Raw genomic sequence first — 16,503 nt, 5'->3', positions numbered from 1 at the left:
ATGGGAATATCCGAGGTAATAACTCATATGTGAATGTATATCGTTGTAAACTCGGTAGCAGAAATGTGGAATGAGAACTTCACCACCTTAGTAGTGAATTCCGAGACCGACTTTAATCTTGGGCTAGAGTAGTGCTCACCTGGTACTAATCCCTTGCACAAATCTGCATAGCAGGGTTTTCTGACGTTTGGCACCCAAAGGTTCAATCAGCTTGGGTGAAACTGGGAGTGTTTGACCTCGAAGGCTTTCGGATTCGAGCCCAAGCACTGCAGTCAATTGCCGGACACTCTTCCCTCTTGGCTACCACGATCTCGAATTCAACGAAGGTATTGCTAAAATAAAATCCACTTCCTTAGCGATTAATTTTCAAGACAAACTCATTGATATACGTCGTACGTGAACGCTTACAAAATGTCGACCGTGCATTCAACCGTCTAGATGAGAGAGGCAGCTTATAATACTTCCCTTAATAATCTTCGTGATTTTACTGCTATTTTTATGTAAGGTTATTCGTTTTCGATATATTTTTGGAGATGTAACTGGTACCTATATGCACACTGTCGTCCGTGAGTCCACGTCGCATAGATCTTGAGGGATGGCTATGAATACGGACCTGAAAATTTTCATAATTTTTCTGCAATTTGTAGGCATCTACGCAGGGTCATTCGTTTACCATCTATTATTGAAAATTTAAAGGGTTCCTAAAGAGTGCATTGGAAAGAGTTCTCGATTCGATGTCAAACAGTCTATCCGCCCATCTTTCAGAGTACGTGCTCGAAATCTTTTCGGTCTTCAACCCCTCTCTCCTTTTCCCTCTCTTTCTCCTCCCTCGCTCACCGACGAGCTTCCCCACCGCTGCCCCTCCGTTACCCTGTCATCCCTTCACCCTCAGTCCTTTCTCCTCCTCCGCTCCCCGCCCCCCTCTCGCCTTTCCCTCCCCCATCGCGGCCGCAGCCGAATGTGTTCATCCCGCCCGCGCCCGCCGCAGTGCTGCTGGAATTCCGCCTATGCGCCACTCCTGGGACTCGGCCTCGCGAATCCTCTTAATACTTCGCGCGCCCCTCGCTGTGCTCCGAGAATTGCGAAGAGCCAGCCAGCCAGCTTGCTCGCACGCGGATTCGTTTTTCGTATCTCCACCTTCCCCCCTCCACCTCGGACCGAAGAGAAGACGTTCGTAACATTGTTTATTTTCAAGGCATTCAAAGGTAATCCATTATTTCACTTGCAGAGAGGCCTCCTTTTCTTCCTCTCTGCCTCCGCATAGGACGGTGACGGGTTGGAAGCGAGGGAGATGCCTCAGACTTTGACCAGGAAGTCGGGAATTTTTTTTTCGGGATGCGGGAATCGAGTCACGCTTTGCTTCGCAGCCTTTCAGACGAAGTCTGCGTCGTGTGTGTTCGGAGTTGGATGTTTCCAGGATTTTCTTCTTTGCGGCGGATTTCCATGCGGATTCTCGAAACGGGCGCAGAGGCCGTCGCATCGCCGTGTTATTGCGCGAGTGTTGATGCAATTCTGCATCCTTAGTGATTGTTCACCCATATCCGAAATACGGCGTCCCGTAATATTTTAGTTATTGAGTGGATGTAAGTCACGAGGCGATAGCATTCAAAATAAACGGTGTTGATTGCATAGGTCCATCCTTTCGTTTAATTTTGCTCAATATATTTTCGCTTGTATGCCTTCAATAATACAGGTAGTGGCTTGATTTTTCGTGAGTAGCGGATTGGGTGTATTTCGCACATCCTCCTTCACGAAAGCAACTGATTTCATCGCCATCTCGCTGCCTGACCTAGAATCTTACGACGCATATGTGTATATATGTAGTTGACATGATAAGGATTTTAATCGGAGAGGTTTTATATCTATGTCATTCATCGCCGATTTGTATGAATAGCTTCTAACTTGCGCAATATTTTTTGATAGAACATATGCTTTTCGTCTTCTCAATTTTTGGTAATTTAGAAATAGCATTGTGCGAGCAATATTCCAGCCTTTTCACTGATGACCAAGTTTTAGTTTGTCAGTCAGCCAAGGGGTTGCAAGTATTGCTGAGGGAATTTAAAATTCAGTGCGATAAATATGGGATGAGAATCAATATTAATAAAACAAAGGTTGTGCGATTTTCCAGACAGAAAAAGGCTAAGCTAAACAATAAATTGGAGGGCAAAAACTGGAGCAGGTAGAACAGTTTACATATCTCGGAAGTGTTTTGGACCAACGCGGTCAATGTGATAGGGACGTAAGGTGAAGAATCGCGCTAGGCAAAGAAGCTTTCACGAGGAGGAGGGAGTTGATGAGAGGGACGTTGAGTGAGGATATTAAGAAAAGACTCGTAAAAACTTTGATATGTAACGTAGCTATGTACGGCGCGGAAACGTGGCCATTGAAGCAGGAGGATAGACGTAGACTGGAGGCTTTTGAAATGTGGGTGTGGAGAAGAATGGAGAAGGTGAAATCAACCGAGGGTGAACAAATGAGGAAGTACTTGGTATGGTGGGCGAAGAGAGGGGTTTGTTGGGAGAAATCCTGTGGAGGCAGGAAAAGTGGATGAAGGGGGTATTGACCGGTGGCAGGATGTTGAAGACTGTAACTGAGGGGAGAATGTTAGGCAAACGAGGAAAGGGAAGGAACAGGATAGAGATGTTGGACGGGATGACGGGAGGAAGAAAGTACTCAGAGCTGAAGAGGGTCTTGATGTAGAGTAGGGTGTTGTGTTTTGCTAGGGGCCGCAAATTATTTAATTAATAATTACGTCCATCCAAAAACCTACCTTAACCGGTAAATTACCTAATAATAATAATAATGTAGAGGTAATCCAAGCAATGAGAATATAGGAAAGTAATGGGATTGTGAATGTTTATATAATTCCATTCACTTCAAGCATGGTTGAAATCGGAAGTAAAGCCAAGTGCTAAATCTGTGTAAACTGTTTTGACGTTAACATTATTTTTTTCTAGATATACATATGTCGATCAAGGTATGTACTATATGTCACACGCAGAATGATACAGCTGTTAAGATTTTTGCTTTCATTTAATTCATTGAACTAAAGTCATGGTTATTTTATGTCGTAGCTTCGATGTTTATTCCTCCTCGATAATCTCTCTCATCAGTTATTCTGAAACATAATTTTCAACTTTTGATCTCTTGCCAATATTTCTCTAACTTGAGGTGTCGACTTGAGCGAACGAAGCATTTTTTGGCTACGGCTTTTGTATGACTCGGAAATGTGATCGTTGAAGAAAGATGCCAGGTGTAGATTTCGAGGCTTTTGAGATGTGGATAAGAATGGAAAAGGTAAAGTGAACGGATAGGAAAACAAATGAAGAGGGTATGGTGGGTAAGAAGAAAGCGTTGTTGGGAGAAATCTAGAGAAGGCAGGAAAGATAGATGCTGAGAATTTTGAATGGCGAAGGAATGCTGATGACTCTGGTAGAGGGGAAGACCTAACGCTAGCGACGACGTAGAGGTGGGAAAAAGGATAGGCATGGTGGATGTAATGAAGGGGGGTATATAATATGCCTAATTGAAAAACAGTTTATTGTAGTGTGTCAGGTTTTGTCTTGTTAAGTGAGGCTGAGAAAGTTAGGTATGTTTTCTGTGTCCATCTGAAAAAACCTGCCGTAAATGGTAGACTGCCAAATAATTATGATAATATTTTGTACTGGATGACGTAGAAATTTTATTTCCTATATTAGATCATGGAATGAAATCAGCAGATTTTTGCGAAAGAATAGTTTTTTAGTATTCCGATTCATGCCTGTATGATTATTGTAATAGATTTTGGTTCTGTTTTTTTCCTTCGGCTTCAGGGTTTGACCCCTTGAAGACTTATTTTGACAGCACTCTGGAAAAAAAGGTTTCAGAAGAAGCCCTCCGCTGTTGGGCACAACTCTCAAAGGGTTGGTAATATAACGGGCCGACATCGACTATCGACAACTCTCAAAGGGTTGGTAATATAACGGGTCGACATCGACTATCGTGTCTTTGCCAAAATTTTCATGTTTTATTGTAAAAAATGTGCTGATTTGGGTTTATTGCCTAAGTTAGTACTTGCAGTCGATTCTGTATGCAGCGGGATAAAATTAAGTGGAAAGACTAAGCGTCGAATATTCGACTGTTGATCCTCATCAAATATTGTTTTGAAATTTTTTAACACTGTTTCTTCTTTGAAGTTGGGTAAATTCCTATAGCCAATGATAAGAAACTTAGAAAGCTCTAATAGCGTTATTTCGATCCCTTCGGTGACCATCAACGGGGAGAGGTAAGGCCTTGACAGCTAGAAGACCTCAGTGCCGTAGCACTGTTCGATGTCAAGTAAACTTTCTAAGTTTCTTATTATTGGCCATAGGAATTCACCTAACTTTACATTCATCACCACTGCCTCGCAAGTCTTGTTACTGTTACGTGTGTACATTTGAGGTCATTGGTGAAAAAATTTTCACAGTAAACGCAGAAATTATTAACTTGACAATCAGACCGAAGTCGCCCTAATGGAATAATATTCATGAGTCACTTGGTGCATTGAGCGGAAAGTCACACCCGGGATGCCTTTTTAAGTGAGAGGTCGAGGGTCAAAAATTTGGTTTACAGGTATCTCATTTCAGAAAATGTTTTATGCTAAGCATATTATATTTCTTCAAGGCGGAGCCTAAAAGTTATGGTTTTAGCTTATTATATAAACATTTTCGGGTAATTGAAGAAATATTGCCCTCAAGACGAGGATGGAAATTATTTCGGCTTAGTTGAATGATATCCGCGTGACAAAAAAAAATGACTGCGGATGTAGCCAATTTTGTTCCAATTTCCCTCTCGTTCTTGGAACTGCTTGGATCATTTGTGAGCGATGGAATAAAACTTTCATAAAAATTCATAATGTTGTGTATATTTGGTCAGCGAAAAACATTATCCCCGTTACGCGTGTTTTGGTCGCGAGCGGTCGAGAAACGTCGAATCAGAATTGCATTTCCTTTTGGGTTTATACTCAGGACAGTCATGGTTGCATCATGTGAAGCGGTCCTCATCATAATTACCCCATATTCTGAAGTAGCCCGCTAATATTTTAGATTTGTAATTCACTTTTCTGCTGCTCGTAACTGTTGGCCGCTAGGCAAAACTAGGATGAGTTGGCAGCAGTTTTGCATTGAATGGAAAATAAAGTGGATGAGGAGTCACGGGGAGTTAAGAGGCATGTGATTTAAGGGAGAACATTAATGTAAGTGAAGAAGTGGAAGGAAGGGAAGATACATTTTGGTTGGCGTTTTGGCGAGGAAGCTTAAAACTGTCATTGGACGAATTAGGCATCAGTGTAAGAATATCTGTACAAATGTGGTAATTTGTTATTCAAAACATGAGTGTCATGCATTCATATTTTGCTGAGATATTTCCAAACTGTGCAGGGATGTTTAATAGTTTTCAGGTAATCCAAAACTTACTATTGAACGATAAATGTTCAGTATAATTTCCTTTGTTCAGTGTGTCATAGGCTATTATTCATTATTTTGTCGAGGCAATTGTAGTGTGTGGTCGAGAAAGTGTGTTTCATTACCGGCCATCTTAAGATGCACTTGTATCCGACCCTCCTTCAGTGTGATATCCCATCAAATATCACTCGTCCGCTTCGCATCGGAATCTGTCATGCCGCTGCGTCAGTGTGCGCCAGCTCTTAAGAGTGGATACTCGGACCTCCCACTTGCGGGACCCTTCTCACATCTAGGGTCCCCAACCCACACTCTTGCCCTCTCTGAACCGAAGATAGGAGAGTGTCCGGTTGTAGGGCGCCGCTTCTCGCCGGAGTTTGCTTCGTCAGGCTTGTCGACGCCGCGATGTCTTCTTAGATAGAATGCTCGCCAGAGTAAGGTTACCCGCCACAACCGTTCGTTCAACTGCTGCTGGAAAGAACAGGACGGCTTAGACCGTGTCCCTTGAGTGAAAAATCAGTTAACTGTTTCCTTCAATGGATAATCCATTGAGGTTTTCGCGGTTCTTTTACGTGAACATGCAGTGGGGCGTTAACATCAAATGGAGTGTGTGATCGTTATACATTTCATCGCAGTTGTCAAATGTCAAGATAATTTGTGAAAATAATTTTGTCTAGTTCGTCTGCCTCGTCGGGACTAGATGAGTGGATGTTATAATTCATTTAGTATTCTATCGGTTCATGATGAGGACGAGTTTTTGTGCTCTTTTTTTCTAGAAAAAATTCGATGATATTCGGACGTTGTATATTTGAGTGGGTTTATTATGTCGTATTTTGACCACCATTAGCTAATCAGTTCGCGCCTTCGTTTTGTCACGTGCACAACTCTGCAAGTAGTGTGAAACCCCGTGCGGAAATGAAGCGGAAGTTGTGGACCCCCTTATGTATTTTATTTTGAGTTAGCTCTATCCAATAAACAAAAAATTCTCTCTCTACCCTGCCACTTCTGCACAATCAGTGTATAGCCCCAGCAGAAGTCGCTGATACGTACGAGGAGTGGTGATATATATGTATGTGTATGAGTTCAGTTTCACCTGAGTGAATAGATAGATGTCTTTATTTTTGGGCGAGATTGAGACTATGGAGTCTCTTCTATCACCTAACCCCTTTTCCCACATTTACAAGATTAAACTTATGGATACATTTCACTAAGTACTCATAAATAGCAATAAAATAATTACATACAATATCTTAGGACTAACATGCAGTAACAATACATCAGTTGCCTAGTTCAATTACTAGGTACAACAAAATATGTACATACGCACATACAATACTTACACATACCTATATACATGCAGACAATACTTGTATAAAAATATTCCTGATTATATTTGCGAACGCTTATACAAAGGTGGCTAATTGGAATAGGTGGAATTCTAGGAAGGGTAGACAAAAATCGGCATCGATGTCTTAGTCCAAACGGTCCACTGTATAACGTGATATCCGAATAGCACAGCGGCAACTGCTCTCCAAAGGACACTCATGTGTAAGGATGAGAATTCAGCTGAAAAATCCGACGCCACCAGAATCCGAATCTGGGACCTTGACGTGGGAAATCGGTAACCAAAGCCATCACTCTTTATAATTAGTACGAATTAAAATACCTGGTACTCTTTGAATAATTTTGATAATTTAAATGAATTTGAGATATAGAAATGAATTGGAGGTTTGATAATACTGGGGCACCAAGCGAGACGGAGGATGAGAGTGGATTTGAGGAGAAAGTTGTTCAACGCAGAGAGTTGGCTCGCCCTTATGCCCCAACAATGTAGGTAACGAGCGAATGAAAAGTATTCGGCTCGACATTCCATGACTCCGTCTCCATTCAGTGAAATTTCCGAGTGGTCCCAATTGCCCGCCAGCCCTGTATGACTCCAATGACCTCATCAGTAGCACCTCCGAGGGTGAGAATAACCGAGGATCCCTCTTGTGTGTGCGTGTTGAAGTGCCCCACCAAACTCCCGTTACTGCCGCATCCCGATCCACGATCGGAACCCTAATGCATCCGGAGTCCGACCATTTCCAGGTGAGATGCCCGGCTCTTAGGGGCAATGGAGCGCGAAAGAGGACGCCGAAAAGGTTTCCGGGCTCGCCCCGTCTCTTCAGCGGGGAGGGGTGGTGTGAGAGATGTGAAGGAGAAGGGGTGGAGAAGCATATGCCGACGTAGTGCCTTCCCTCGCTCGCTCCGTCTCCTCAGCCCTCCCTCCCTCACCCCAACCCTTTCATTTTCCCTGTCTCTTCCGCGTCCTTCCCCCCCCCACCCCACACACACACCTAGCGCCCCCTCACTCCAAACCGATCCACGGCCTCTCCAGGCACCCTCTCCAGGGTCCCCACATCCACTCCACAGCCTTCACTTCCGTGTACCGCACGCCACTCCACGCATCCTCTGTCATCCAATACTCCCGTCCCCTCGCGCACCTCGGACAAGTGCCCTCTCCTTCGCGTCCCTCCCTCCCTCTCTCATTCGGTAAAAAAGTGTACGGCGTCGCCCGCGTCGGAACTGTCCCCCGCCCCCCGACATCCCACCCCCGAGGAGCCATTTGCGCGGGCGTCCCGGCGCCGTCGGATGAGCACTTCCACCCTTCCCCGGAGCACTCATCCCCCGTCCGGGTTTTACTTTTTCTTCCCCATCGCCTTCGTTCCCCTCTTTCGCGCCCTCCGAAGCGCCGTATCCTCCCCACGAATAAACCATTCAAGCCCGTCCGTTCCCTCACACCTACGTAGGTTCTTTCCGATCCTCTCCCCGCAAGTGTCTGGTGAGTGAGGTTTTTGACCTCATCCGTTTCACCTTTTTCTCCATATCGCTCAATGGTATTTTTTGTTCACCCTCTTGCCAAGCTTTGTCACCAAGTTTTCATTTTCCGTCCTTTCGTCCAGCATTGCGGGGCACCTTCCCCTGTTTTACGCCCCATTCCCGTCGAACACAATTTTTGCCGATTTGAATGTGATGTCGATTGCACCATTATTTGCGTTCCTCTGGCGCGCGAAGGTGACTCATTATGTCGCTATTTGTTCATCTTTTTTATATCTTGTACGATTTCGGGTGCTCTCCGTTTGACGGAGTATCTCATGATGGCTCTCTCACTCTCTGTGGCACGTTCTGTCAGGCTACATTCTCCTCTTTTTATACGACGCACATGGCGGGCCATTCCTGACGATTTGACTTGAAACCTTTTCCGATGAAGAGTGTAAAACTTTTAAACTTTTCTTGAGCGATCCGCCATTCGGAATATATTTCCGTGTTCGAAATCGAGCTATGATTTTTTATCGCCAAGCTCGTGCGTTAATGAACAGTCGTCATCGACCTTTGTTTTCGTAAGAAAGAAGCAATATTCATTCAGGAGAACAGTGTCACTCTAATAGTAAGTAGCTTCGTGGAAATTCATCAAATGAAATTGAGCATTTAGCTCATTATTGTCAGTGCCAAAAACTCTTTCGGTAATGGCTGGAAATTGTAAATTACAAAATGTATTACATTTGCAGCGTGTTTTCAAAACCAAGGGCGGCGATGCAGTGTATTTTAAAGCATTTTAAACGTATAAATGAACTCAGCGTGCGATTTTCATTCTTTCATATCACTTCCGCTGATACTGGAGATATGTATCTGCAAGCATGCGGAAAAATACAATTGCATCCAAAACCAAAAATGTGAAGTTGGAAAGGAAGGAAGCCTTCAAATGTTATCAGACTTTAGTTGTTCCTCCAAGGCCGGCTCTCCAACGGAGATGATGCGTACGAGTATCTGGACTAACCTAAAATTCCGCAGAAAAATTTTTAATTTAATTTTCGATTTAATGAACTATCAGCATTAAATTCCGTTGCAGAGCAGAATTTGTCGTGGCATTTTTACTTGTGACGCTAGTAAATGGCGTCTACATGTGTCCCTGCACAAGACACACAACTTGTGTGAAGAGATTTGAAAGCACCAATATGAAGGGTTTTAAGGCATTGGATTCGTAGTGGGTCCCTTCAAGTTGTTAATTTCAAGTATTGTTTGCAGAAAAAGGGGTCATTGAATCTCTTGATTCTTTGTAAACTCGTGATACACCCGGCTAAATATAAGTTGGGCTACGGATAGTTCATTGAACTTTAGGTGTGAGCAAAATCGTAAATGGAGAGTAAACCTGGATATAGCTGGAGGGCACTTGTTGTCGTGCGCAGAATGTCGATATTTGTCGATGTTCAAGCGCAGTTGCTTGTGTAATCGCCGTGATATGTTGACTGTTGTTCTCTTCCGATAAAGTCAAGAATAGCTCGAACGGAAGAATTACTCGCGAGGAACTCGGTCGATCGGGAGATTAGAAGTGTCGGGGACTCCTAGAAGGAAGCGTGGCCTGAAATCGCGTCAAGTACCGTAATGTCCAATTCCCGGGCGTCGTCTTTAATGCCGAGGTACGATGTAAGTAATTTCAATCCTTTTTGCCCCCATAATTAGGATGTAACGGCTCCTGATGGGCCTTTCGACATCGCCAATTTCCTGCCTCAAATGGCTAGAATCTCTCTTGCCAGTCAACCTTCATGTGACAACTCCGCTTGCTTTTATCCTCTGGTTTACTTAAGAATCAAGCGCAGGAGAAAATAACCTGAGAGGTTCATTTCTCTTAGGCATTATTTGCAATTGTCACTTTTTTGGTTGTTGGCGGTCGATAACAGTTATCAAGAGATAAAAAGTGAGACTTGAGGAAGTGGCTCGATGAACTGAGACGCGGCCGTTAGTCGACGAATGACAATCGATCGTGTCGAAGTGTTATTTCCAAGTTTCGGGGATTCGGAGATCTGCATCTCAGACGGCGGAAATAAAACATCAGCTCTGATCAGAACTCTTCACGGAAGGACCCGAAAAATCTCAGTATCATTGGGAGCTGTGACCCGCGAAAAATAAACGAGTGTATGTCGTCAATGAGTGAGATTTCGATTTGCGATTAATCGGTGCGAAGAATCTGGACGCTCAATCGACGAGGTTTTGCGACGATGAGACCCAAGGGATGGCCGGTATAGTGATCCTACTTAGAGCAAATCTCTCAGATGACAGTATTAAAGCTGCCCGATTTTTATTTATTGTTTGCTTCTATTATTAAATAAGTTGTTAGTATGTATTATTTAATTAGCGATCATTTAATGAATGCTCCTGGATGTCTTAAACTGGTTTGATCGTTTCAAACACTGCAGAGATCCTGCCGATGGACGGGCACACGCAATTCGCTTCCGCTAGGTTGAATCGATTCATTATTCTGTTCGATGAAAATCGATTAATACCGAGTCAACTCCTGTTTGTACCTGGGGATTAATTCTGGCTATCCGAAGTACCGTCGGCATTGACTGCTTTTGATCTTCCAGCGGCATCGAAGGGGCGATGTTCAAAAAAGATTGAACATCGCGCATTCCCTCGCTCTCTCTCTCTCACCTTTTCTCGCCCCTTTCCCGTGTCGCCGCATCTCTTCACTGTCTCCCCCACCTCACTCCGTGCCTTATCTCCGAGTTTTTAACCCCTCCCGTCTCCCCCCCCCCCCGCCACTTCTCTCTCTCTCCCCTATCCCCCCTTCCCTCGAAAGCATTGCTCACATTTCTCTGACAATCGACCACACACTCAATTCCGTTGTTCGCTTCCGTCGACCGCGCGTCGAGGTTAGTGCTCGCTACGGGATTCACGATCAAGGTATCGTCTGCTTCGTTTGAATGACCATTCTGTTTTTTCTGGACTGGTCGCCTCTCTAGTTTGTTTTTTTCCAGTTTTGGCAGCGATTGATAATGTCGCTCACGCGGTTTCGTTTACGGCTCTAGTCCCTCTATCCTCGTTCTTGGATTTTTGAAACTCCTCGTGGGCTTTGACTGCTTTTGCTCGTCATATCCCCCGTGCGTCGCTTCATTCCTCCCTCGCGGTTTTTTTTCTCCTTCCCCCCTTAGTTAGGTTTTTTTGCCGCAGTCCCTTTTCGAAGTGTCTCAAAAGTGGTATTTTGCGTGGGGGCTGAAATAGTCGACGGCGTGAAAAAAGCGGAATCCTCTCTCCTGCCTTGAGTTATTCTTCAGTTGCTTGTGCTCGTGTTCCAAACGTGCTTCAAGTGAATCGTTGCCGGCTGGAGGGGTCAAATATTTTTGTAATGTTCTCGACCACGAACATTTGTTGTCCAGTGTGAAAATCAGCGGGATCAAGCTTAGTCACGCCTCACACATAGGTAAACCTTGATCGTAAATGTTGCGTGATATTGGTTTATTACCTGCTCAAATCCTTTTATTCCATTTGTTTCGAGATAAGGACGTCAATGCTAAGCTTCGTTTGTGATCGAGTTGGGTTTCCATGTGGTATGTATTTCTAGCTACTGTACTGGGAAAAAAACTAATACTAAATTAGCCGTAGTAGATAGATTTTAGATGCTTTTGGGAGGAATCATCGGTGTTCGGGTTCAAGTAGCGCTCATAAAGGTATGTGCTGCAGAAAAAAATACCTCGTTCGGATTTTTTTAATGGCAGTGTTTACGACTTTTTCTTTTTTTTACATGGCGGTTTCACTCTTAAAAATGATGAAGGGTTCTACACTTACGCCGAGTAATGGTACGTACGCATCGCTATGATGGCAATAATGTGTATCGTAAACATAAATACTTGATGAGAAATATTTTACCAACCAGTTTAAAAAATATCACTTTCGAGCTACGTTTAATGACTTTTGATTTAAGGGAAGTGCGGGGGTGGTATTCAGCAATAGTGTTGTACAAAATTTATCGTTTTTTTTTGTAAGGAAATTAATTTTTCTCGAAATACGTCTTGTATCAGCAATTCAAACTCACTTTATATATTCATTTCTGTAATTGATCATAAAATAGACGATGTCGCGAAATTTATGTTTGGAACGTCAAGTTGAATGCCATTCGTGAAGGAATTTTTAGTATTCATTCGAAGACTTTTTATGTCATTTTTTTACACTGATGTAAATGCACGATGAAAGTGGCGAGATATACGTTATGTAACATGAAAAAGTAATGGTGATAAGTGTGATGATGGAATATATAGACGGTAAAAACTTTAGTTTTCCCCGAATAAACAATGTGGTCACTTTTATTCTTTGTGATTACCGTCCATTGAATGTATGGAGTTCAACTGATTACATAAAAATTAATATTGTGGTATTTTTGTATGTTATGTATAAAAATGTACCATGCACTTTTGATTTGTCTGCATTTCATTAATTCAGACGGGTGAAAATTCGTGTGCTCAATCCACGGTTTACCATGAGTGAGGCTCTTTTCCTAGCTTTCTTTTGCTTTCACTCTTTTTAGTCTGTCAAAAGAGTGACGTATTTCATAGCGACACATCTCGTTATCGCTTGCAGCGGCGTATCAGAAAACACTCTTCCGTTGCAGAGAAAGCGATTGAAATAGCTTGTTGTTCTTAGTTCTCACTTAATTGCAAGCAGTTATTGTGCGTGCGTATTCTTTCATTGCGATTTTATCCTTAAGATTGCCACAGCGGCAAACCACCACCACCACCACTACAGTAATCAACGTGAAGGTCGGTCTGATCGATACGTGCATCAGCAGATCGTATTGACAGCGAGAAATTTCGGAAACTGACTGCCTAGCGTCGGAGGATTTATTTCACTCAAATCCTCGTCATCGGTATCTAATGTCCATATTTTTGTCCTCCACTTCCTAAAATTAGTAGGAAAACTTATTTTTTAATTATTTTTTACCTTTTTATTTTATCGTCATATTTTACGTAAATTCGACCTTCCCTTATCTTTTGGTGCGTCAACTTCTCTATCCTGTTCGCTGAACATGCAGGCTTTCTACGTTCAAGGATGGCCATTCCGGTTGTATACCCACACCACTGACCTGGGGGTCATCGGTTTGGACCATAAACCCCGGTTATGGATATATCACTTGAAATTATGCATGCGTCGCGGCAGTACACTTCTTTTTCCGGCCATTAAATTTAAATCAGACTTTATGCTGATTTTATGCCGGCTGTCACAGAATTGATCTTCCTTGAACGTTTGCCGCATGTACTATCCCGGCCTTCTGGCGGAATACGTGGGGCGGTAAAACGCATAATTTTGTCGTGTTTTAGATTTCTAAAAACTTGGGGTATCTGCTGTGTGTTTTCGGCACATACTTATCTTCTTGGTACATACTTATCAGTTTGACTTCGTTTTTTGCTCACGGATACAATTCCTTTTGTTGTTAATGGCTCTTATCGATTACTATTATCCCCAGAAGCAAACAGTCGAGAATAACTTAAACGCCAGTTGAGCCCTGTCGTTCTAAGTACCCTCTGAATATGGTCATTGAGATGGCTCGTAAACTTAAGACACATGACGATTTTGGACAATATTCGGACTGCCCTTGACATTGAATTAGTAGACAAATTATGCTGATTTGAGCAACATCGTTTGATTATTTTGCATGCCCTAACATTTGCAAAGGATTGGTGGTAAAGGAAAGCCCGGCGCGGAATATAATTATCTTGTTTTTGTCATTTATCAACCTTGAATTTTCTTCATTCCGCTTCAGTTGAGATTATTTGTCCCTGGAGCTTCGGAAGCTCATACAGAGGAGGTGTTTTGTATTTTATTTACTTTTCTTCGTTCCATAGAGGCGTATCATGTATTTGATTAATATTTTTCCACTGGTGTCCAAAGCATGTTCATGCTGAAGCTCATTTAATTGTATTCTTCCGCGTTTTTCCGCTGTATGTAATATAACTATGCCTTCATAATTTGAAATATTGTATCGATGCATCTTCATCCTTCTCGCGTGCTTGCATAACTTCTTAACTCGAGTCTTGAACCGCATTACAAATGGCGATATATAAATTCAGTCTGTGACTATATTTTTACTGGCTATTTTGCGACAATCCGGCTCACCGCTAGTTACATATTTACGGATTATGTTCTCATACTATCAACTATCCTAGGACCTCATGTTGACATTTTGTGGAAGAAGTAATATTGGAAATGATGGAGCGGTCATATGAAACGAACCCTTCGAACGTACCTAGCCATTGGCCGTGACTGCTTAATTAGCAGAAACAAGCACAAACGCGGGAATCGAAGACATTATTTATGTCTGTAGAAGTGTCTTTAATTTTTTATTTACTTTAGAACCCTGTAAGCCACCGCTAGGGTGTGTGGCAGGGGTCTGAATATACACCAGACTAACTTCGACCTGAAAATGACCCTACCGCGGTCGGACCAAGTTATTCTGATCGAGACGTTTGTCTCCATTGGAAAATAATCGCTTTCCCCTCTTCATCGTGTAGTTTGTAATCGCCCTTGACCAGCATATCTGTTGCGAAATTTTTTGGCTGATAAGTATCTAGTGAAATGGCGTCCATTGTTACCGAATTCGAGCCGCAATCATTGGTCGTCGTAGTTGTTTATTACTTTTCAAGTAACAGGCCATGAACTGGGAAATATCATAATGATGGACGGCTTTTCACACAAAACTAATTGATGAAAAATTACTGTAGTAGTAGCATGGACTCCTCCTTGTCCGATACATCTCGAGAAAGACAATACTACTTTTCTCGTAAGGTAAAGACTAGGACTTTTCTCGTTAGACGTGGAGAAATGGCTCGAACCACGAAATGGGCAGTATTTGTTGTGGTAATGCCGCCCCACTCTGGAATGAGTTTTGCTTGTTCTGTGTTCTCCTGCGCACACGCCGTTTTATTTTCAATCAAAAAATAAAGTGTGCTGCCATTTTATTTATTCATTGTGTGTCAGACAGCAGAACGGAATCAATTCTCATTGCTGTCTTCCATCAAGTGCACAGACCCCAAATCTAAATGAATTAAAACAACTAAATTTTTACCCCAGAGAAAAACAGCTTAATTACCATAATGAGCGACATTCTCGTCAAATATTGTTAATTTTTCCTTTATTTTGCCTATAATCAGCCTTGTACACCTCTATCGCAATTGTATATTAATTAAACATTACGATGGAAGTCCAACAATCACGGGGAAAAGTTAAGTGCATGGAGAGGAATGAATCATCTGTCCATAAAACTTGCGGAAATTCACATTTTCAAAATTGTATCAAAATTTTGAATAATTTAACTTACGTAGTGTATACATCCTTTCGTTACCAGTTATAATGATGTGCTTTTGTGTGCCTGAGCACCCAATTTGTGTTGATACGTATCACAAATTGGTCAACTCCGTGCTGCATTGTTAATGTGGCACACGTGTAGATGGGCTGGCGATCATTTACGCCTTGCCATTGGGGGTATTTCTGTCCCACGATGGAGGCATAATAATCAATGGTCATCTCTTTCTTCTTTGCCTTCACAGCCATGACGGCGCCGCACAGCCCACGACCAGGATGAGCAGCAGCAGCTGTTCGGAGGTTGGACCGGGCGGCGGGGCGGGGGGCGCAGGGGCCAGCGGCCCCATGGCCGGCGACGCCCAGCACGCCGCCTCGGGGCCCTCGCACAATGGCCCCGCGTCCGCGCCCGCCACGCTCAACGGCCCAGCAGCTCCCGGCAGCCCCGAGCGGCACGGCGGCGGCGGAGCCACCCTCAAAGTCCACCTCCCCAATGGAGGGTTCAACGTGGTCAAGTTCGGAGACGCCATCGATGTTAAGGTGAGTTCCATCTACTCTTCAAAAAGCCCCTCTTCATCTGAATTTCTGTGTACTTACTTCCTCCCTACATTCCGTCCAACATCCCTATCCTATTCCTGCCCCTTCCTCGTATACCTAACATTCTTCTTTCTATCACAGCCTGTCTGTAATTGTTAGTGTCATCCGAAAATTGCTGTTGCTAGATAGGGGCTTTGAAGAGAAGTTGGCTCTGGTTGCCACAACCTGGATCTTGATAAGTGTGTTCCAAATATGTGGCAACCTCTAAAATTTTATCTCTTGCCCCTTTTCCTTAATGTGGCACAAGTAGCATTTTTATAGATATGTTCCAGTAATGAACCTTGTATTTGTTGTTAATGGGTGTCAAGGAAAGAATAGGTGTATAGGATGAAATTAAATGAGGTAAAAAATGTCAAATTGAAGAAGGGTTTTTGGAGCA

The 16,503-nt window shown here is 43.1% G+C and overlaps 1 protein-coding gene across 1 annotated transcript in view; it reads left to right on the top strand.

Annotated features, from left to right (window-relative positions):
• The window catches only part of LOC139694848 (focal adhesion kinase 1-like), a 335,643-nt gene that overhangs the window by 279,321 nt on the left and 39,819 nt on the right, over positions 1 to 16,503 (top strand). The window contains exon 2 of the mRNA XM_071593373.1: positions 15,776 to 16,067. Within this exon, the coding sequence (XP_071449474.1) occupies positions 15,776 to 16,067 (292 nt within the window). The remainder of the gene's footprint in view (positions 1 to 15,775; positions 16,068 to 16,503) is intronic.

This window comes from Hetaerina americana, unplaced genomic scaffold (assembly GCF_022747635.1).
Source record: "Hetaerina americana unplaced genomic scaffold, ioHetAmer1.1.p SCAF_57, whole genome shotgun sequence".
Taxonomy (NCBI): Eukaryota; Metazoa; Arthropoda; class Insecta; order Odonata; family Calopterygidae; genus Hetaerina; species Hetaerina americana.
The sequence above is the reverse complement of the archived record's forward strand: the minus strand, read 5'-3'. Positions and strand labels throughout refer to the sequence as shown.